Genomic DNA, 24368 nt, shown 5'->3' with positions numbered 1-24368 from the left:
AAATGTTCTTTTGTGGCTCTAGAAACACCCTTGCTCTTCTGTTTGAAAAGAGCACAGTAAACCTTGATCAAGTCTGAATTCCTTTACTGTGTCTTTTTACTGGCACGGAGACTGATGAAAAGTCGAAACACTGGTATAGTAACAGAAACAAAGTGCAGTGTGCTGTTACATGAGTCCTTGTTAGCAGAAGAAAAGCCTCTTGGTTTCTTTCCATTTGAACTGTACAAATACAGTTTTAAAAATCAAGCCTACTACAAAATTAGGAAAATCTCAGGCTTTGTGAAGTAAAGAGGAGTACTGTAACTTTTTCAGATGGGCTGGTTTGCATGGGTTGAATTGAACTCTAAAATTTGTTTGGGTAGAAATGGGAAGATCCTGAAATTTTAGCCTGGACATATGAAATAACATTTTGAGTTAGAAAAGTACCTTGAAATGGACAGCAAAACATAGGTGAATACCTTGTCTAAAAACAAAGAAAGAATATAAAATGAGCATTTTTTTTAAAATAAAAAGTTGCATTGGACTGTAACAGTGTTTACCATGCTATTTGTTCTTGACAAGATCAATGTAAAAATATTCAAGATTCAATACCATCAATTCCTGGAATGAACTTTAGGGATAAAAGCTACCCGCTAAGAAAATGAGCTGTAATAAAGTAGATAAGTACATACATAACTTTCCAGATAAGTCAAGTCTGATCTTAGATATCTAAAATCCACCCTGGCCAACCATTAGGACAATTCTGTGATAGAGACAAGTAGTGAGACAATGTCGGTCTGGGTTTGAGGTCCTTACAAAGGAGGAGAAGGCAGATCAGCATTGCAGGGCTCAAAGCGGTCTGCGGGGTGTTTGAATCCCTTCTGCAGCACGTCTCTGGGTGAGTGATGGGTATCTGGATAACAGCTGGGCTTGCGAGACACTATGGCCCCCTGTTATGCAGAGAGGAGATTGTATTGTAGACTGGTTCTTGGGATGTTTATGTACATTTCTCTGTTGCCTGTTTACCTGGTCTCCAAACCCATTGGGAGAGCAAGCTGCAGAGTCAGTGAGACAGCAGCCAAAGTCTCCCTCCGGGCATCCTCATGAAGCAGGAGGCTTCCCGTACTAACTCAACTGAGACAGGCTTGGCTTAGCCCGAGGAGTCCCAAATTCCTGACGGCGGGTCTCTCAGTGCTGCTCCAAGGGCTCACTGGTGTTCTCAGGGCATTTTTGCAAGGAGAGGCGACACTGCTGGTCTCAGACCTGAACTCCTTCCATTGCGCAGCCTGGATCCTGAGCAGGCGGTTCCTGAGTTAAATTAGTCTGCTCTTTGCTTCATCAAAAGTAACGGAAGTCCTGCAGTGTTGGGACTATCTAGCCAAGCGGATTTGGTTTTTCCAGCCTGTTGCAATACTGAGTTCCTGATTTCTCCCTGTAGTGCAACTAAAAATGTAGTCTTGACCTGAAGCAAATGTTCCCAATCTCAGTGATGGTCAATACAGCAGATGTTTTGTTGCATCACTCACCCCCGGAGGCAGGAAGGCCTTTTGCTTCTCAGAGTGCTAAATGTTTTTGAAGAGTTTGAAGTGTTTCTGGAAGTTTTGGATACATTGCTATTTGGGGGCTTCTGTATAGGCCTTTGCATTCCCAAGGGAACGCTCTGTGAGTATAGTGGGGTTAGGCCTTCCCTGATAACTCTTGATGAAGGTGGTCTTTCTGAATAGTCATTACCACACTGAGAACTGTAGAAAGAAATTGATATTATGGCTGTTTCACCTTGCAGTGTTACACCAGTGTTGTGTTTTAACCCCAGCCAGCAACTAAGCACCACACAGCTGCTCGCTCACTCCCACCTGGTGGGATGGGGGAGAGAATTGGAAGAGTAAAAGTGAGAAAACTCATAGTTTGAGATAAAGACAGTTTAATAGGTAAAGCAAAAGGTGCGCGCACAAGCGAAGCCAAACAAGGAATTCATTCACTGCTTCCCATGGGCAGGCAGGTGTTCAGCCATCTCCAGGAAAGCAGGGCTCCATCACACGTAACGGTTACTTGGGAAGACAAATGCCATCACTCTGGACGTTCCCCCCTTCCTTCTTCTTCCCCAGCTTTATATGCTGAGCATGACATCATATGGTATGGAATAGCCCTTTCCCAGCTGTGTCCCCTCCCATCTTCTTGTGCATCTCCAGCCTACTTGCTGGCAGAGCAGTGTGAGAAGCTGAAGAGTCCTTGACTTAGTGTAAGCACTGCTCAGCAGTAACTAAAACATCCCTGTATTATCAACACTGTTTTCCAGCATAAATCCAAAAGATAGCCGCATACTAGCTATTACAAAGAAAATTAACTCTATCCGAGCCAAAACCAGCACAACTAGGATGAAGTTCAGGGTTTTGACCCTGCTTAGTATGGTTAGAGTGTTCACCTAACTAAATAGATCCCATCTTCTGATAGTCATCTAGTTTTGCCAATCTAGGACAGAGACGTTGCTCCAAACTCCAGATGTGCAAAGAGTATGTAGCCTTCTGCTGTTTTTCTTAAGCAACTAAACTTTTCGGGTCATCTCTGTAACTCATTAGACGTAACGGAAAGGATGAAGGATACTGGTATTCCTGCCAACAAAGTTCTCTGTTTTTCAGGAGATGTGACAAAATAGCTGAGATAGAGAGATGTTCAGGAGCAGAACTGTTTGTTTTTCATCAGTAAGTGACACTGCATTTGTGTGTAGTGTTGATTAGAAGCATCACCAGCTGAGGAACCATCTTGGCACTAATCATTATGCTTCTTTCAAGTTGGATGCTGAATTCAGGAAAGTGGTGTGCCAGTCCATTTTCTTAGTCTCACCTGCCAATACACAGAGTAGCATCCTGGAGAGCACAAAACAATTGCTCAAAAGAGAAAACAAACATACCTTGGAATAAATGGAACTATGTGAGGAGTGATGTCCATGTACATACTTTGCAATTTATGCTCCATCCCTTCCTTTTCAGTCTAGCACATATAGGTTCCTATAGTTGAAAGAAACATGATTTATGAAGAGCAAGTACATACGCTCTTGGTGTGAATCCTGTGTAGGTTGAACAGTGAATGGAGTGCTTACTAGGCTTGGAAATGGCTGTTAGTGTGGAGGCAACAGTGTGGCAGAAGCTTGGTGGTAAAGAAGAAGACAAGGCAGTGGCAGAAGGCTCATTCTGAGAGCATAGATAGGCATTCTTTCTTACCAAGTGTATCCCAGAGAAAGAACTCTGTAATATGAAGTTGACTGAAAAGGCTTGGCAGGAAATTTGCCCTGTTTGATGACTGCCTGCGGCTTAGCACAGAATGAGTGGTATCAACAAATAACAGATGAATTGTGGAATAATTTTGGATCGGAAGGGATCTCCGGAGGTCATCTAGTCCAACCCTCTCCTCAAACTAAGGACAGCTTAAGGGTTAGACTAGATATGTTGGACCTTGTTCAGCTGAATTTTGAGTATGTCCAAGGATGGCAATTCCACAGCCTGTCTGGGTACCCTGCACCAGTCTTAACCACACTTGTGGAGATGATGTTCTCTTTACGTACAGTTTGATTTTTCACTTGCTGCAGTGTGTGACCTTTCCTTCTTGTCCTCTCACTATGCACCTCCAAGAAGCCTGATTCAGTCTTCTCTGTAATCACTCATTATGTCCTTGAAGACAGTAAGTAGCTCCCCTCCCTGCTTTCCTTTCTTGAGACTAAACACACCCATCTCCTTCAGCCATTACTTGTGCATCATTTTCTCTAGCCCCCTAAACCATTGTAGTGAGCCTTCTCTGGATCCGCTCTAGTGTGTCTTGTACTGTGCAGCCCAAAACTGCATACTCCAGATGCTGTCTCACAAGTACTAAATAGAGGGTTATAACCATTTCCCTCTGCCTGCTGGCTACGTTTGTGCTGATGCCACCTAGTACATGGTTCACTTCCATTGCTGCAAGGGTGTACGGCTGATTCATGTTCAACTTGACAGACAGATTTAATCCTGAACTTCAGAGGGATTTAGGTCACAGATCCACTGTTAGACTATTGCAAATGAAAGAAACACAGGAAAAGTTGAAATAAAGGCTGAGAAAAAAAGGACTTTGCTGCAAAACAGCATGTTGAATGTGGCAAAAGGCTTGCTAGTGTCTACAGGCATCCACGAAATGTGTTCTTAGTGAGTGCTATTGTTTCTACAGTTGAAAAGAGAACTGGAAACTGCTGCGTCCCAAATGTTGAAATATTGTGCTAGAAAATAATAAATTTTAATCCTCCTTTTTGGACTTTTGCGCAAACACTGGAAATATATAAAAATGAGAGGACTTCTTATATGCAGTTACTTAAGCTTACTGTTGTTAACTGCATTTGTTTTATTTGGGCAAGAGCTTGAGGACCGAAAAAGAGGTACTGTGCCAGGTCCAGACACAGACTGTGGCTCTTTAATACCAATAAGTTTAAAAGTGAAGGAACTCTTAACTGGTGGAGCAGTGCAGTATATGTCATGAGGAAGAAGAAAAGCCTAAAGCAATAGAGGCAGCTGTAGGTAGCTTGTTCTTATCCAGCTCTGCTGATCTTGTAGCTGCTCCTCAGCCGATTGAGTAAATTTTTTTTTTTTTAACCAACTTATTGGGAAAAACACCACTTCACATCTACCTGTTATTTGTGCACTGGTTTGTATATCTTTAATGGTGGAGTATCAATTTGGCCCTTAAAGTGCATTTTTTTCTGGGAAATAGACACACTAAAATCCATCTTATTGAGGAGAGAAGAGAGGAAAAAACAATGATAGAACATCTGTGTCATTTACACATCCTATCAGAACAATGTACCTTGAAATACCAAATCTTCATCTTAATTGTAGAGATGAAAAGGATGGTGTGGAACATGTAACCCCACTGGTTCTCCTACTGCAACAACAGCTACAGCTTTTGGGAATGGGTTTGGAAGTGGTCCTGGGAGTTAAGTCCTGCCCTCTGCTTAAATGAAACATGTCTAATTTAGAGAAGACTGAGATAGATAATGTGAAGTGCACTCATAACAAAATGAAATAAATTTTAACCAGAACAGGTTAGCAGAGTTGTTTTAATGCAAAACTGAAATTACTCAGAACAGTATTAAAAAAAAAAAAAAAAAAAAAAGTTTTGTAGAGCATCCTGTACTTCCTCTATTGCAAGAATTTTATTTGGAGGCAAAATTTCTCCCTCAATATTTTAGGAAGGTATTCCATGCAGGTGACTGTAAATGGCTTTTTACTGTTCTTGTTTAGGAAATCAAGTGTTGTTCAGATTTGTTCTGAGTGTTGTGGGTTGGTTTGGGCTTGGGTTTGGGTTTTTGTTTGTTTGGTTGTTTTTTTTAATGACTACTACATTATGTGAATTTACCTTAAAAAAAGAAGTGTAATATTGGGACTACTCAAACTTAATTTAAGTTTAAAGAAAGACTTCAGTTGGTTCTGAAGTATCAAGTACCATGTTTTACCCTAAGCGCTTGCTGAATTTTTTAGGGTTTTTTTTTATTCTGTGACTTAATATTCTTGTAGAAATATTAAGTTCCTAGGTTAAGTTAGTTTACAAAGTTTCACTAAAGGTATTTTTGTCTCAACTGTCTCATTGTTCAGTGAATAACCTACTGCATGCTAAATAGTCTCTTGTGGTGTAAGATGGGTAATGGTTCAAGCCCTAATAAAATTGTAAAGCATGTCATATTTGTGTCTCATACCTCATTTACTTTGCACTTCACTGCTATAAAACAGTTAGCAGATGGAAGTGAAACACAGAACCCCGTGCAGTGATGTGAAACAGAGAATTATGCTGGTAGTATGTTATCTTTGATTAAATTGTAGTTGGCACATGGATGCAGGACTATTTGGCTAACCTTATTGTTACTTTTAAGAAGAGAGTGGGGTGACAATAGTCTTTCTATGTGTCTGGACTTTTTGGATAAAGTTTTTTTTTTTTTTTAAATTTCATTTTTTTTTCTAGACAATAAACCCAAACACTTAAATATGAACTCGTGGCCAGGTCTCCTTCCATGTCTGGTTGTGATTAGAGTTGAAGATAATTCTTAAAAATTTAAAAGAAAACAGAAGTGTGTTGCTCTTGCAGAAGTTCTGCAAATATATAATTTCATTATTTATATTCTTTGCTAATGTAATACTGCAATGCTTATATTAACTTTGGTATGAAGTCTTTTTGTCTCAACAAAAGTATTGTGAAAAGCCTATATTAATGTGGTCTTTCTCTAGACAATTTACATGATGTTCACAATGGTTGGGAGTAAACATTAATGTACAGATAAACATTTGTGAAGCTTTGAAACAAAGGTTTAACATAAGTGTACATTGTTATTAATTTTTTATACTGTGTATCTTTAAATTAAGAGGAAATGCCTGTGGGTTAAAAGCTTAAAAATTTAAATAGCATTTACTTGCATATATACGGGTAACTAATATTGTTTTGAGAGATGTCTTAAGTAACAGTACTTCTTCATTGGCTGGAACCTATAGCAAGTCACAGTGTTTCTAATGTGTCTAAATAAACAACTTTGATATCAAACAAACCAAATTGCCCAGGAAAGGTTGAAATGCTTCTTCCAGTTTTTTATTATCCGTTAGTCAGTAGTAGGTATAAAGCTAGATCAGTAATCCTGCTATATAGAAATAAGCTGATTTATATGTGTATATATATGTAAAAATATAAAGTACTAAAGATACCATTCGTTAGTTACTGAATGCTGATGCAACTTTCTGAAAAGAAGTAATTGTATTGCCATTTCTGTTCTCTGCTAAAATTTATTTGGTGTTTTTTTCAGGTAAACACCAGAGATTTCTTTTATTCACTGAGCTTACTTTATTTTTTGCTGATGTTGAGTTCTATTATATCTTCTCAGTCTTGAAAATAAATATTTTGAAGTTTTGAATTTGAAGGGTTTTTTTAAAAAAAAGCCACTCTACTTGTAGACTGTCCATTTGTGATGATCAAGACATGGTTAAAAACACAGGAGCAGGTCCCTTAAGCCTCTTTGAACCTGGGTGAAAAATAAAACATATACACTTTAAGTCAAGAGAAGGAAATTTACCGCAATTGCTGTTATTTATATCTGTGGGGAAGCAGCCTGGTTGGAAATAAGATACAACTTGCTGTACATGTGCGCTGTGCTATCTTCATTTCATAGGGTGCATCAGCCTTAATGACTGTGTTTTAGGTCAGCAGGAGAGTTCATGAATATGGGTTGGGAGATGCTGATTCTGGTGTCTGCTTGGCATGCAGTGGAAACGCGTGGCACCTGCACTTTGCTGGAACACTGGGGCAGTTGTGAGTGTCAGCACTAAGTACCATGCTTTGTGTGTCTTAGGAGATGATAGAAGGGGCTTCAGAATTTCTTTACGTTAAGAAAGGAGCCATCTAGTCAAAAAAGGGGGAAGCGAACTTGAAGAAAGTAGCTGAAAGTGATGTAGAAATAAAGGAGCGAAGTGTCAACTGAGAACAGCCCGTGCCAAAGGATTTAAACCAAAGATAGAGTACATGCTGATGTGCTTGCAAAGTCTCTAAGTGTAAGACTTGAGGTGGAACATGGCAATATAGTAAAACTGGGTGGCTTGCCCAGTGCCTTTCTTTTCCAAGCATAATTGTGTAAGCCTCATCATTCAATCTCGCAAAGGATGACTCGTTACACAAGAGACATGGTGAATTACATATGTACGTGCTCATACATAATCATGTTTTCCATCCCTATTTATTTGCTTACCACCCAAAATGATTGTTAGGGTATTCTCTGCTGCAGAAGTCTTCCAGAAATCATCAGAGAAATAATCAGTCCTGTGAATAATGTACCCAAGAAGAACAACGACCTCCCTCTCTCTGGGACAGCGTGCCAAGAACATGATGAAGTACTCAGTGTCTGAAAACATATGTCTTCGTGCTAAATGAGGACATGCGCAAGCCACCTGAAATCCTTTGGGCATGTTATTTTCAGACAAACAAGTTGATTCATTTCTGCAAGAAGTTTAAAGCATCCAGGAGATGATTCAACCAAATTTGCAGATTTCAAGTCCCTTTACAGTCACAGTAAATTACTGTTTTCAAGGATTGCGGTTTTTTTAGGGCCAGAGACCCTCTGATTGGGACTTGGCCTAGTGCTCAGTAATTATTAACCTGGTGAAAGAGGTGAAAAATAAGGTCAAAATATGACCATGATACATATTTAGTCAGGATTAAGAAGGGGATGTGAGGAGCTCTGGTATGCCAGTATTTAATTGGAAGTTTAATATAGATAGCAACTCCTAGGAAGCTTAATTGTGGAAGATTTCACCTCTTTATTCAAACAGTTCTGAAATTTGCTTTAATATTTGCGAGGGCAACCAGATAATATTGTAGATGCTGGCTAGAGAGGGTTATTACTTTTTTGTTCATACTGATTTAACAATGAAAAGGGGAAACTGAACGGTAGAGTGCACAAAGAAGGAAATAATGTGTTGAAGTGGCCATGCATTGAAAAACAAAGCCCTGAAGGACAAAAAAGAAAAAAATATCAATCCATATCGAGGCACCTAAGCTACCAGTTACGTTTGTCAAAGCCTTCTGATGGTACTGTGAAACTTGAAACTGTAGATAATCTAGGAATCGTAAATCATAACTGGGGTCGTATTTAGGCATCTGCATTTAGGTGCTTAGAACTGAAAATCTTGGTGATTATATTAGAGTGCTTTAGTTATATTTGTCCCACCTAATTGATTAGGTTTTATTTGTTTTAAGGCACGTAAAACAATTTCAAAAGAATAGTAACAGAACTGATATTTAAGCATGGTTTCCATTTTGTAATGAAAGACTGAGGCTAATTAGGAGGCAAGGCTAAAATAGCATATGGCACTTGTGTGAATATAAATGATCTATACAGGAACACTGTTAAAACAAGGATTTAATGATACCATACACATCTAGTGATGAATAATAAACTGGTTTTGAGATAACTAACTCAATGCTACAGCTGATGAGACTGAAGCCAAGTCGGGTTAGAAGTTCAGACTCGCATGGCAAGTGTTAGTTGAGTGGTAAATAGACTCCAGCTTTATTTGTTCTGGGTGTATACCTCTATTCCAGAATTTGTGAAACCTTAGCATAGTTGTCACCATTGTCAATGGCTCCTACGTCCTCAAAAGCCGCTGCTATACACACCTTCAGACACGTGACAGGTGAGAGGCTCTGCCTCCCTGAAGGTCCATCACTCTGGAGTGACTTGAGATGCGCTGGAAACCCCACGACAGGCAGGGAAGAGTGGCTGACCTCCAATGCCTGTGTCCTGCAGCTATTGCTAAAGCGGCAGGAAGAATGGGGGTCAGTAAGGGCCAGCGAGGAAGGAAGGCTGGTCACAGCTTTTTCTTGGTGGCACAGTGCTGCTAGGGGCAGGCAGCAGGAGTCTGCCACTGCCATGCGGTTTGGGGTGCACTTCAGGGGCTGCTCAGACCCCCAAGATGGACTTATTGTGGGATTTCTCTAGTGGGGACTTGCTGTCCATTCTCATACCTGTGACCGTGGGGTTGTCTGGATACTAGTGCTCCTGCAACAGAAAAGGGAGAGAGGCTTAGTGACCATCAACCCCAGAGCAGATGGGTTTGTGTTTGTGGGAGATGAGCATATGCTCTTAGAAATAAGCTTGTGACATCTGCTTTCAGTCTGCAGTAAGGTTTAGTGCTCTTCAGGTCCAGAGCCTTATTCTGGAGAAGCCAGCCAAACAGCATCTCATACTGGCCTACTTTTCATCCCTCCAAAGAACTAGGGAGTAGTTAGCATTCTTCTCTTTTTTATTAACAATTTAAGGACTGGGTGACTTCTGAAGTTAACCAAACAAAAGTTGAGATCAAATAATTTTTGTGGCACTTGCTGTTGAAGAGTGTTGCTGAAACTTCCTAAGAAGTAAAAAAGCATTTTGAGTTAATAAGAATAACATCTGGAAATTACACTAACAAGGAGACATAAGGGGCGTCATCCATCCTACTAAACTGCTCTCACTTAGTTTGCAAAATATCTGACTCCCTTAGCAGTACTGTTGCCCAATTGGCTTTGTGGAGTACGAGAGCTCTCTACATTCCTTGCAAGTATCCGGCATTGGACATGATCAGAGGCAAGCTACTGGGAGATATAGGTCTATATTCCTAAGACTGTGGATGAGGAAAACAATTTATTTGGAATTTTTCAGCCCTCTACTGCCTGAAAAATTTCGCCTGTGAACATAAGTGTGCCAAGGTCATTTCTTATTTGTGGTTCTGTCAAGTGAAAAACGGACCTCAGCAAAAGTGCTCTGGCCAGTGAAGCTTAAACTGTGTTCTTGCATAAAATTGAACTAAGTTTAAAGCTATGTGTGTTTGGCGGTTCATGTAGTCTTGGAAAAGCATTGATTTATTTATGCAATTGGTCACAAAATGTACTTTCCTCTTTACTTGTTTTCTTGTCCCTATGGAGATAATTAACTAAGTGCTAGATGAAAAAATAAGGACTGTATGTTTGGAACAGTGCATTGATAATTCTGACCTTTGCTCTTCAGACACCTCATTCATCCATAAATCTTTATGTAAAAAAAATGCACTTTGGGATTCTGCATTTTAAAAATTGACTTCTACCTATCTTGATCTATCTTGAAAAATAATTATTTTCTTGAAACGATGCCTGCATTACACTACGTAGACTGCAGCATTCATTTAAAATGGAAAAAAGTCATACTATGGAATTGTGTCTTGATGTCTACAAATGTGGTTTGTCTAGTTAACTTTTTGTTTAGCTGTTGAGGTGAAAGTCTTGCTGTTCCACTCAGGCAACTCTCACTACTCAAAAACAGATTTTTGACAGACTTTTAATATCAGTTGCAGGTAATTTCTGCCCCCGTATGTCTAACTTGAGTGATCTGCTTTACTAGTAGTAGAATTACTTCTTCCCTTCAGTCTAACTGTACACATCATCATTTGTACATGTAGTATTAACTGTGCATTTTCTATATGGTATAGTGTTGCAGATGTTGGTATTCAGTGCTGCTATTTTCATATTTAACAGAAAATAATTTATTTCAATTAATATTCTTTTTTTAATTACAAGGTATGGCTTCTGTAATTTAAAAGTTGGCAAAAGTGATCTGTAGTACTTTTGGGATCTGACCTGAATTCTTGAAAGTTGGAGATGGAATTCAACATCTGTATGTCCCAATATGTTTGCAAATTAATTATTGTAGGAGGGAAGGATTGAAGGGGGCCATTTGTATTGAATTAAGTCTTGTGAGCATTTATGCAACTGCTCATTAGACACTCATCAAACCCTGCCTCAGAACAAGTTAAATTTGTTTGCCTCCACTCTTGTTTCCACTAGTAGAAGATTGATTGCTACAGCGATATGTTTCTTAATGTTTTGTGTAAATATATTTATGCTTTATTTATGTCCGTTGATTTTAGTACAAATATTGACCCTTAATGTAAACATTTTTCATGCATTTGTAGAGATCTTTATTTTTTTCCAGGTGGGGCAGGGAGCTCCTATAAGCCAGCAATTTCTATTTTGCTTTCCTAACCTAAGTTCTCTATCCCCCTAAGCATTACAGTAGCCTCTCTGTGCATGCAGCACAATTTTGAGTTAAACTTCCAGGAATGGGGGTGATTGGAGCTGCACGGAGTGCTCCAGGAGGAGAAGCTTTGTACTGAGGCATTTCTGTGGCCCTGTTTTTACTGTAACTGTATCACCTGGTACGGATTGTACCTGCTTTTTGACAATGGGGAGGCCTAGACATTATTTCCTTCTTCTGTCATTTCTAGGTTTTAACTCCCAAATTATAGCAGGTGCTCTTATCCTAGCCTCAAAATGCATGATTTTGCACTTTATACTGTTAAATTTCATCCCACTTACATTAGTCCAATGCTCAAAGCAATCCAGCTGTGCCTTCTGCTCTTTCTCCGTATTAATGATGTTACACAACCTTGTGACAGCACCCTTTTTGGCACTGTTTAGTACCAAAATTTGTATTATAAATATGTACATGTGCACACAAGCACGCTCTTATTTTACCTTTTCTTTGTATATGCTAGTACTTCTCTATTGCGTATTACCTGCCATTTACTTTTGGAAGTTTCTTAGACGTCTTACAATTCTTCTAATCCTAGTCTTTTCCCCCTTAAATATGGTTATGGCATAGTTAATGCTATGCTAAATCCACATGTATTATAATTAATTCATTAATTGGTTACGTATCAGTTTCACATGATATTCTTTGATAAATGTACTTTGCATTTTATCCCACTTTTCTCTGTGATGTAAGGTATTTTTTTCTTGGACCTTTGTCCTGAAGCTTTTCATACTCCTGACATCAGATTAATAAGGTAGCTAATTTTCACCATTTCTTAGACATAAATAATAGTTTTCTTTTTTTCTAGTCTAGCCTAGTCCCTATTACCTCTTCCTTTTTATCCTCAGTTTATCAGATTACTAAAATACAGACCTGCTTCCATCACACTGACTTTCAGTGTTTCCTGGACAGAACTGGCTCTGCAGTAGTGAGACTGGTACCTAGTCCATCATGTTTCTTTTACTTCTGTAATGTTCAGTTTCATTCCCTACACTATTTTTTCATTCTGTTGCCCAAGATTCTTGCATTAGTGCACAAATACTTTGATTGTTCCTAACTAACCATTCACAGTTGCTTGGCTGACTTAATTCCTGCACTACCTGCATCATCAGTCTATCAGCATTGCTGTTTTCCTTCCCTGCTCCCCATCCTCCTGTATTCTATTTACTTTTGAGTTTCACTGTGAGACTTCCAGTCACCATCTACTCATTTTATCCTCTCTGCTGTACTTGGGAAGAGGCATGAAGCTTTGAAACGTTTCCTTTAATGTTGCTTTCAGTAGATGTTGTTTTTACCAAGTCCTGTATCGTGACTTAATGCAGTTGACAGAGCTTGGGATAAATGTACCTGTTTCACACATGCTACACTTGATAACTATTAATGGCAAAGGTTACTTCCCAGACAATATGGAATTCCTGGTGTTTGTGCAAGAAAGGTTATCAGTACTTTTAAATCCCTTAAGGGTAGTTGAGGTCATACTTCTCCTTCCCACATCCAGGAATTAAAAAATGATCAAGTGCTTTGTCAGCATAGTGTAGTCCTCACAAGTCAGACTTTGGTGCCCACACAGACATCTGGCTATGCATAGGTGTAGAGTTTGGAGCAGAGTGTGACTATGGTGGAGAAGGAAGAGGAGAAGAGAGCAGGACAAGACGCTTATACTACAGTCCTTTCTGCCAGTAGTTGCCATCTTCTGGTTGTGAATCTCTGGATTTGCTTTAGAAGAACAAAATGACAGTTGAAACATGATGATGTGGTTGGAATCTATCTCCTCTTGTTTCATAAGACCTGTCTGCCACATTGCAACACAAAAGGACTTGAAATGGCAGAGGAACTTTAAAAAACCAAAAAGGCTTGGGATTAGATTAAATAAAAAATAAAAGGCTTGGTATTAGATTAAATTTAGTTTGTTGTGCTGAAGTCTCCCTCTGTGAGCAAGCAGCAGGGAAGGTGGTGAGGATTTAGGCCTCAGGAAAAGTTATTTAATTGCTGATTACCACCAGTCACTTTCCCAAATTCCTTTCCTCATCTACTGGAATAGTTGTATTTATCAGCCAGCTGTCCAGGGAGATTTCTGTGTAGAATTTGGCTGGAACTCTTGAACCCTGGATCTGAGTGGTTCCATGGATATTGTAAATACCACAGATGAGATGCTGGAGTCTTTAATGCCAATGTAAGTTTTGTAATGACTTGCTAAGGTCAGGATTTCACTTACGTTTACGTATGTGTTGGACTTTCTTTTGGTGGTACTGTGATGGTGGGAAAGAATTTGATTGTTTATCTAAAATGGTGCTGAATGGATCTCAGACTGATCCAGTGCTGCATCTGGATTCACTTTCACAAGGGACAATATGGAACAGAACTCTTGAAAAATTATTTTTTTTTTAAATTGAAATCAGAAGTCTTGAAAGCCCTCCCATTTTACTGTTTCATATGAGGGAAGGGCTGGCAACTTCACATTTTCTCAAATGAAGCAAGTTAACAGATTTTGAATATGCTACAATATATCAGGACTGCTGTAGGTAATAATGCAGCCATTATCAAAGGTATGCTGCAAGGCATCATGGACTGACGTTTTCAAATCACCGTGTAAATCTGCCTGACACAGCTTTAAAAGAAATAAAACAAGACTGAAAGCTCTAGTGTTTAGTCTAAAAACACACATGGTTGTGGTTGCTGTTTTAGCCTACATGGGCTAGCCGTGGAAGCCTTTTGTCAGCTCTCCGGCCTACTGAGTGGTGTCAGCTTGATTTGTGTGTTAATTTGCTGACTTTTCGGTTTGATGCTTTCCATTAAAATTCATATAAAGAGCCTGCGTGTTTTTGCTTTATTTAGCAGCTTTCCCTAATCTAAATGCTCTTCCAAAGACCGCCCTTGGTATCACTGAAACTAAGAGAAAGCACTTTCAACATTTATTCACTGTTGGAGTCACTTATTCGCCATTTATGTGGTACTGAAAGGATGGAGGCAGATGGAGAGCCTTGTAAAGTGATGATCTAGCCAAACGCAGAGAAGAAACACAGTGGCAATCTTACAAGATCTTTCCCTTATGGAAAAATACTGAATAAAAGATCAGTGGTGTAAGCCATGAGCCGCCTAGCATCAGCTCAGCCTAGTGCCTTCCTGGCACCAAAGCTTGTCCTGTTTAAGTTAAAGGATCTTCCTCACTCCATCTCACGTGTCCCTGCTCTTTAGGTCTGGTTTGCTTGAGGAAGATGGCTTGTTACTGGCAGTGGCTGCCAGGAACCAGCCCTGGACTGGATGTCAGTCCAGATTTGCAATTAGGATGGTGTTTTGACACCGTTTTTCCTTGTGCATTGAAGGTATGTGTGACCGCCCCTGATTATTGTCTTGGGGCAGATAAGGTACTACGGACCTTCCTCCCTGGAACGGATCACTTCTAAAATATAAATTGATTGAGCAGTTTAGCTGGCACTTTAATGTTGGATGGAATAACTACTAATTCTGTAGTGTTCGTGTGGCCTGAATGACTCCCCTCATGATCTTCTATTAAGGAGAGATCTACAGGCCAATGTATGGGCACCACGGCGTTTATTTTCAAGTAACAGGTGAAATCATGCTGTGCTTACTGCATCTCAGAAACTGAAGAGTCACGCCTTGGAAGTGCCCCTTCCAAGAACAGCTCCAGAAAACAGTTCCTTGAATCACTAACATTGTCTCTATTTTTTTTAGTCAACACTGATCAAAAATGCACCCTCAGGAAGCGGCTGGAGGGTGTGGGTTTGGTGTAAGGTAAAAGGCTTACAAATTCCCATTGGACTTCTGATAAAAATAGAAAGATCAACCGTTGTTTAGAAGTAGTCATCAAGTATTATTTCCCTAGCTTAAATGAATGTCCCTCTATGTCTGAAAACAAAAAATGGTATTACCCTTTATGTCAGCATCTGTTGCGTATTGTTAAATACCTACCATACCACATACCTTAAGCCACAGTTCATGGGTGAAGTAAGTCTTTGTCCTGACCTGTTGCTGCAGCTTGAAGCTCCCAGTGATTGCAGAGAAGCTAGGTCCATAGCAGAGAAAGCCTCTAAAGTTTTCTATAACCCGTTCACTATAATTTAAAAAATCTAGGTTTGTATTTGCCACCACTGACTGCTGTGTCCTGTTTTCCTTTCCGCAGGCAGAGTCACCCCAGAACAGCTCAGCTCATACATTCAGCTTTTCAGAAATAATCTCAAAGCTTTGGAGAACCATTGTGGTCTTCTACAGCTTGTGCTGGCCATGGTCCAGACTTTGAAACACCCCCAGACTTCCAAATGGGACAACTTCCTTGCCTTTGAGAGGTTACTTCTGCAGGTACATATTATGTGAATTTATTTGACCTAAGTAACAATGTTTTATTTAATTTTTTGAATTCATATTGAATTCTGTAGCTTATATTTTTTATGAAGAAGTGTGCTGGATGTCTTGCTATAAAGCTGTTCCTTATTGCCAAACTGGTAAAAGGAATGGGAACCTACATAGTTAATCTTTTATAGTTTTGTATAAGCATAATTTTATAAATGAAAGGTAGACATTAAAGGTAAAGTACACAAATAATCTGAATTGGGTGATGGTTTTACATTTATATGAAAATTCAAGATGATATAACTTTTAGCATTGGATAGGATTACTACTACTGCTACCACCACCACCACCACCACCATCAGTCTGAAGATGCTTCTTGAGTAACATGCTGAATCAAATGCAGAGAGGACTTTGTTACTGTGTGAGTGTAAAACTTGTGTAATTTACTGAGCAGATGAAAGCATAGTAGGAAATTCCATGCACCAAGAGAGTGAGGTTTCTCTTGCTCACAGCTGTCATCTACCCTCAGGTTTTCCCACCACCACATTTTTTACAGCATCCTGTTGGTGACCACAGTATTATTTACATACCATTTTGTATCGCACTTGGATTTCTCTCAGGAAATTAAGAGTTAGTGGTATATTGAACTCTATCCTACTAACCTTTGGAGATGTACCAAACAAAGGAGGAGTTTTTCTAAGAACCTAATACAGTTAATTTCTGCTGAAATTCAGGGAAAGCTCAAAACTTTCCTCCCTGTGCTATCTCTTCTGCCATTGTGGCGTTTTTAGAGGAACCATCTTCTGAAATGCTAGCAAGAGGCAAGTCTTCATGAGCTGACTTCTAATGAAGTTAGAGTCAGCCTTAAATGAGTGAAGTGTATAGTGTGGACCTCAACTAAAACCAGATACTCCTTTTGTAAAAATTAGCTGTCTTTGTCTAGGTGTCAAAAACAAACCAACAACCCAACTTTCCCCATGATCTCTGGCAGCAGGATATAATCCCTGATCCTTTGAGAAGACTCAGACCATACTTCATAGCTTTGTAGTCATAGAAATTCATAGCAATGAATTTCTGCAACATTTGGGGGGCAAAAAATGAAAAACTTAAATAGTAGCAAGCTCTTGTCTACATTAATTTGAAAAACTATTCTCTCTTGGTAAGACTGAAATATTTTTGAATAACATAGTCAGCCTTCTTCCTCTTGTTAAGAAACAAACACGTCTCAGGTAGAAGAACTCATTGCAGCCATTCTTTGGTTTGTCCAGACTGTAGAGCATGGGACTGACAGCCCGTAGTCCCCTTCTCTCTCCTGTAGTGACTCATATCACATAGCTCTTCTCAGAAGCTGGCTAAGTTCCATCTTAAAGCCAGTTCAGCTTTAGAATCAAAATAAAGCTGCAAGCTCAGCATTGTTTTCACAACAACAGACAGCTGCCTATATAAAAGCCACGCTGTAAATCATCAGGGAGTGGAAAAACAGAGGCAAGAAACAACCAAACTATATATTTCATACAAAAGAAATGTATAACAAGCACTCTCATAATCGTAAGTGGCTTTGGATTATACCCACTGCCTTCCACCCATCATATTAAGGTAAAATGTGTTAGCCAAAGCAAACTCTCTAGGCTAACATTTGTAACTGTTCCTTAAGCACATATTCATTTGCAGTAGTTCAAACAACAATTATTTTGAATTACACAATCTGTACAGCATGTGTCCTTTTACTGACTCTATTTTGAAGACAGAGTCTGACATGCATTATCTGCTTCTAAGCACGTGGGCTGTCTCTGATCTGTGTTGACAGGGGTTTGTAGGAAGAGCAAAATCCTGAGACCCAGAAGACATCAGAGATACTTTTATTTTAAAAAATCAGCTAGGACATTACATTGTGAATGGTTGGTACGTAGCGCTCTGCACTAAATTTGACGCCATGGTAGTTTATTTCAGCAGTACTACTGAGAAATTCTTTAGCATAATTGTTATGTTTCAGATATTTTAAAATAATAAATCTTTAAAAATCCTCATTACAAAGTAATTGTTTCAATCTAAAAGTAGTATTGTTACTATCCTATATTGGAACGACATAGAAGACAACTGTTTGTGAAAGATCTACTGGGAGTAATATTATTAGACTCGGACAATGTAGGAATTCTGGATTTTTCAGTGATGGATGCATGTCAGACTCCAGTTGATGCCAAAGGAGATAACCCAGTATAAACAGCTAGTGTTAGAATTCTCAGATTTTCCCAAAAAATATATCTGCACAGTTTTGGAATTTCTCTCATTACTGGATCTCTCTGATGGGTCTCATGATTCTCTGCTAAGTCTACTTTGTGCTTTTCAGAAAAACCACATTGTTGACATGAAACCTTTAGTCTAACTCTTACATTGAATAACCTCTTCCATTTTTTTTTCTTCTCTTTACTCCTTGATTCACTCCTTTCAGTTGATGTTGCAGGTACTCAGTTCTAAAAATGGCCTGGTAGATGTAGAAAGCAGCCCCCTTCCACTATTTTATCATAAAGATCTGTAACTACATTTTTCAGACCTATGTTGTCTCTTAAGTTTTTTACGTCTCCAGCAAGGAAGTTTGGTTTTGACTAGAAATCTGCTGAAACTCAGTGCAGCTGCATAGTTACTACAGAGTTGTCCTCTCCTTAACTCAGATGGATGAATGGTATGAGAGCAAAACTGGATTTTGATGGGATCATGGCCTTGACCTCAAAGGAAAGAGGATCATATGCTGGGTTAAGGGTAATACATCAGAATGATTCATCTTGTCAATCACAAGTTTTCTCTGTGTTCTGCTGCTCTGCCTCTGCACACGATGGAGCTTTTACTACCTAGAAGTTTTAAATGCTTTGTGAATTGAAACAGTATATCCTGTTTACCAAGGAGATATCCCACCCCATCGTATTTTCCTTCTCTTGAGGTCCTCTTTCCATTTTTCTAGTTCTGACCATCCATAAAACTGATAGGTAGGAAGGGGAACACAAGCTAAATGCTGCACCACACTGCCTGCAGCTCCCCACTACTCCTCATGTGACTGCCTTGTTTTCCCTGAAGAGAGGATGTAAAATTTAAGGAGGTAACAGAAAGTAAGAAGGAGTGTTGTCACTCCATACTTTTCAGCTCTGTTTAGCTCTATCCCCCATTCTCCTCAAATTTATTACTTTCATGGAGATTTATTAAGCATTAGAGGCCCATGAAATACAAAAGCACAAGAAGAGAGGCTCTCTCCAAAGTTTAAACAAAATGTGACACTGTGAGAGAAAAAATATTTTTGTTGTTTTTAACATATACTAATATATTCACTGAGCAGGGATTTCTGCCTCCAAATTCAGTTTATAAATACCTGGGAGCAGTAGACAGTGTGAAGGGGGCATAATGTGCCCCAAGGGAAAGTGCAGTTGCTCTGTGAAGGGTACTGCTCTGAAATGCCCCGGGTTGGATGCTACCTCTTAAAATTGGCTGCGTCCTTCTGGCATGATCTTGCTCTCAAGATTTAAGAGTAAAGTACTTCTCATACTGAGTAGTAGTCTATTTTATGAATAGCCCCATCTGTTTAAATCCCAAGGTTGGAGTTTATTCAGTGCAAGCAAGTTTATCAGACCGAGTTTCTAAAATAGCATATGGAGCACTGGAAATGCATTTGCCCCCAAAGAAAACAGACATTCTCTAAGCAATTTAAAATTCTGCTGCTGTACTTTGGAGTGAGACAGAAGAGGAAGGGGAGGATTTAAGATGATTCCAAGTTTCTGTAGGTTGCCATGAGCAAAGACATTGTCACGTTAAAAAGTTTACTCTTAGTACTGTCATTTCTGTGTGGCAGCAAATTCGGGCAACAGTTGTATCAGCTGCTGGCACTCCATGGCAGCTAAAGGTTCATTCCGTCTTGTCCTCAGCTAATTGTCTGCTGCACATTTTTAAATGCAAACCTTTCCACTGAGCTGAGTGGATTTAAAATGCCAGGTCCTGTGTGTACTGTGTTTGGATCCTGTGGTAGAAAGTTGCCAGTGTAGCTGCCTTTCTGTAACATACAATGACTAGTTATAACTCCAACTAAAAGAAAAATCTCTTCGACAATATTATTGGTATTTCTTGCTTTATTCCTTACAAACAACTCATACTTTATCAGGCAGCTTTTTGCACCAGGACTGCTGAAAGCAAACAGCTATTTTGACCTCCTGCAAAAAGGGGAGGGGTGTGTTTTTTCTTTAGGACGAGGACATTCTCTTCTTTTTTGAGATGTCTGGGCTAAACTTCATTGTAAAACTGTGAATGTACCAGCACTGTTGTCTTAAAATAACTGCATTGCCCAAAGTATGGAAATCTGAAAGATTACTACATTCATTGTTATTATAGTGTTGGGGAGAGGATTGTTTCTTCTTGGGGCTTTTTTGTGGCACAAAGTTTTTGCACCTGCTGATCAGCATTTCACAGTTTACTGGGAAATTAGACAGCTTCAGCATTGACCTAGAAGCCATGATGCTACCATTGGATCTCAGTACTGTTGAAGTTCTGTTTTGTGATGCTGATTAATGTCACATAATCTCAAGAGTAATTGGAATTAAAGGTCATACTAAAAAAAATGCAACAAACCCACAAAAACAAAAACAAAACAAAAAATCCCTAACACATTCAGAGTTTCATTCTATAGATGAAAATCTAGAGTGTAAACTGGGGACTATATTGTTCTGGTTGGCTATAATTAGCTTTATGATGCATACCCAGCTAAAAATCATTTCAGCTTTCACCTATTTGAATTGTCTGACTTCTCAGACTTAAAGTCCCTTGAATTGGGGCTGAGTCCCCTCTGAGCTTTGACTCCTTTCATGTCCTGCACTGTCTATGAGGTAAGTGCCTTGCTGATGGGGCCAGTGCTCCCACACGTAGCACCTCCCAGCTATGGCATCAGAAGTGTCCTCAGTGAGTATGGAAATGACATGTTTCTAGCAGATACTGAGGACAGCTATTCAATTGACGTGACGATGTGTACCACCCCCTGACACAAATTGTCCTATGACTCTTGGATTTGAGCTCATGATCAACCTGCCTAGCTCAATAGTGTGTTACTTCTATACTTCTAGTCTGTGCCAAGAACATACAGGTGGGCACTGCGCATCACCTTGACTGCTTAGGAAAACAAATACAGATCTGTAATGCCAATTAGCAAGCAGAGATACGTCTTACAAGATGGGCTGCCATCTATCAATAAATCAAAGTTGTCATTATGTGTGAATTCAATATAGAATATGTGATGTATCTATCAAAGTCATTACCCTCTAAAGTTAACTTTACTTGTTTTCAAAGGATGACTTGGTTGTTTTTTAAATTTTACAGGTTCTTTTCCATTCTTCTTTTTTTCAAAGCTTTGCTATCATAGGAAGGACAACACTGTAATATTTTAGCAAAAGTATCTGGATTTTTTAGTGGCTCCTGGTAAGAAGGAGGTCAAATACTCTGATGGTGGAAGCTATGTACACATACTTACATGGAGAGCTCCTGACAGTACAGAATTTTTATGTTTAAATTTCCAAATACTAATTAGTTGTGTTTTATTTTAGTTCTATTTTCTCATTTTGGTGCTGTAAAATTTGACAGAAGACAGATTTTTTTTTTTCTTTTCCTTGGTGTGTTAAGAAACAGAAAATACAGACATGTTTTTAAGAGAAACAGAAACTTCATGCCAGATGGTCATTCCAATGTTTGTATTTTTCTGTTGGCAAAAAGTGGTTATGAGGTTAATAAAATGACATCATTCTTTCTTCTATGAATATTAGAGTGCAAACTCACAAAAAAAGAAGTGGAAAAACTGCAATACGGCTGAATATTTTATATCGTAGTTAATGTTTCAGTAGCAAGATCTAATAGCTTGGGTGTTGATAACCATTCCATCCTATGCTGTGATTCTCTACCATTTTTACAAATGCAGGGTACGCATGACTCATTACTTAATCAAGGATGACATTATTATTTATTTGCACTTTTGGCCATTGCAGAATATGGTAGGCGTTGTTCACATATGCATGCCTGCACAGGACCCCGTGCCAATAAATTTGGAAGCTGTAAGACACCAGCTCGCAAAACTTTCCCTGCCTAGAACTCGCTGTAGCTTTCAGACCTCTCATCTTTTCTGCAGGGTATGGTAGTTACTAGGTGGCATTTATTGACTCTAAACTGGTATAGACCAAAAGCTTAAGCATGGGCTTCAGGGCTGCTGAAGCAAGCAGTTTGATACAAAGCAGTGAGGAAATAGAAAAGCTTTTGGAGTAATTCCTCTTGCTCTGCAAGAGTAATTCACAGTTCAGCTGTAGCGAGGCCTTTATTTCTACATAGAATAGATTAAGATTAGTGGCATTCCTTGTTGTTATTATTTATATTGCTTTAGTCTACATGTAATTTATAATTATGTAGCTCAGCTCAGTGCAATAAATTGTCTTTTTGGTGGACTACGATGTTGATCACTAAATCTTTTTAGAAGAGATATTGGAACAGCATTTGGAAAGAGGACCCATGATGTTAGCTGCCTGTAATTAGAGATATTAAAAAACCCCAGCCTTGAAATTAGATCAGTCGCTTTTCAACATAAAGTTACATATGGAATGAATTGTCTTGGTGGGAGTCTTGCATGATACCATGTTGATTGCAAAGGTCATCGTCTGGAATTTGGTACCTTTTGGATGAGGTTGCAGTTTGGATGCTCATACGCATTCTGTCTTACACAGCTAGAGAATGAAATGTAATTTGTTGATGGCTTCTGAAAAGAAAATAGTCCTGCAGCAATCACTTGCTTAAGCTTCCCAATTATTTACAGTAAGTTCTTATTTAACCATCTGTTTGTTAGACTTGCTCCATTTAAACCCAGAGTAATTTCCAGAACATGTAAACCCATTTGGATTCTGCCTTTATGCATGTGATATTTTCAACTTTGCAAGTATTTATTCTACATAAAATTTATGCTAAATGTCATGGCCTTGCTTAAAAACTGGTGTATACAAGCCCTGAAATACTGTTGCTTCTTGTCACCTGCCTTGCATGGTCTCAGTTCATGTCTTTTTCTTGCTCATGCCTCTTATGTTCATGATACCTTAAGGTTTTTTTTAACAAGAATTCAGTTGTATTTATGTGTTTTCTATACATTCCTATAAAACAGAGCCCTAAAATGCTGGAGACACGTCAGTGCTACAGCAATACAGGTAAAACTGCAGCCTAAATTTGTGGAAGTGATGCGTTGTTTTGAGTGTGTTGGGTTTGTGCTCCACCTGTGATACTCCACAGAGGAGGAGCTTGTTGCTTACAATTCATGTTCCGTGTTCTCAGGGAGCTTGGTTATGGACCATTTCCCAGGTTTGACATGTCAGAATTAAGACATTCCAACTAGGTTTGCTCAGAAAGAAAGAAAGAAAGAAAGAAAGATGTGTGTGTCTGTGTGCATATATATATATATATATATATAATTCTTCTAGTCTATATATGTATATATATAATTCTTCTAGTGAAACTAATTTTCTATGAGTAGAATGCTCTTGTCAGACTACTTTGAAAGCAAAATAAAATACAGGTAGGGATTGTTTTAACATTGTTTTAACATTAAATAAATCCTTCGAAAGTGAACAGAAGCTATATTTCTACTGACAATTTATTAATCTGTTGAAAGAAAACTGTTTTAAGTTTTTCTAACTCTGGCTGACAAGGGGTTAAAATATCTTAAGTGGGGTTACCATATCACATGGGAGTTAAGAGTATCTTTTTGTATTCTTGTCAAAGAAATGTGTTTGCATTTGGTCTGAAAAATTGCAAAGTATTGCCATTGTGGCTCTCATTTAAAAAGCAAAGACCTCCCTCCCTCATCTTCTGAAAGCAAATATTTTGTATCCAGATAAGAATCACGTAGAGCCTCTAAAATGAGCACTTAATAAAGGAATGGCTTTCTTAAATGAATAAATGTCCACATCAATAAAACTTAAAAAGCCTTGTGGGAAGAAGAGGCTAAACATATTAAGTCAATGGGAACTGTTAAATTAATTCTATGTACAAAACCAAAATACTTGCTGTAAAATAAAAGAATCCTAACGTATAAATGATTGTAATGGGAGCCAGCTCTTGAGGAGGGAAAAAAAAGCAAAAAACCACTACCACCCACTCCACGTACACGCATTATTTAGTAGAAGTTTGAACAACTAATAGTTTTTTCTTGCCAGTTTTCATTTGAGATGCATTTTGAAATTACATGGCAGTTGATATCTGGTTAGGCCATGTTCCAGAAGGGCAGCACGATTCTCAATTTCCTGCGAACACTTGTCATGGGTGATCGCCAGAGCCCTTCTCCAGCCCCGGGGAACCCCTGTGCAGAGCTGCAGCTCTGCCTGTCATTTGCCATTCTTTCTCCTCTGTTACTTTTCTTCTTAAAACGTAATATTAATTGTAAAAGATAATATTAATCAGGCCGAACAGCAGATGCCCTTGCACCGTGTCAGTATACGTG

General features: G+C 38.9%; 1 protein-coding gene across 1 annotated transcript in view; it reads left to right on the top strand.

The window, feature by feature from the left end:
* SCFD2 (sec1 family domain containing 2) overlaps positions 1-24368 on the top strand; it is a 207591-nt gene that overhangs the window by 40947 nt on the left and 142276 nt on the right. The window contains exon 4 of the mRNA XM_075500066.1: positions 15711-15886. Within this exon, the coding sequence (XP_075356181.1) occupies positions 15711-15886 (176 nt within the window). The remainder of the gene's footprint in view (positions 1-15710; positions 15887-24368) is intronic.

Source organism: Mycteria americana, chromosome 4 (assembly GCF_035582795.1).
Source record: "Mycteria americana isolate JAX WOST 10 ecotype Jacksonville Zoo and Gardens chromosome 4, USCA_MyAme_1.0, whole genome shotgun sequence".
NCBI classification, from domain to species: domain Eukaryota; kingdom Metazoa; phylum Chordata; class Aves; order Ciconiiformes; family Ciconiidae; genus Mycteria; species Mycteria americana.
Note: the sequence above shows the minus strand (reverse complement) of the source record. Positions and strands in the feature narration are given on the sequence as shown.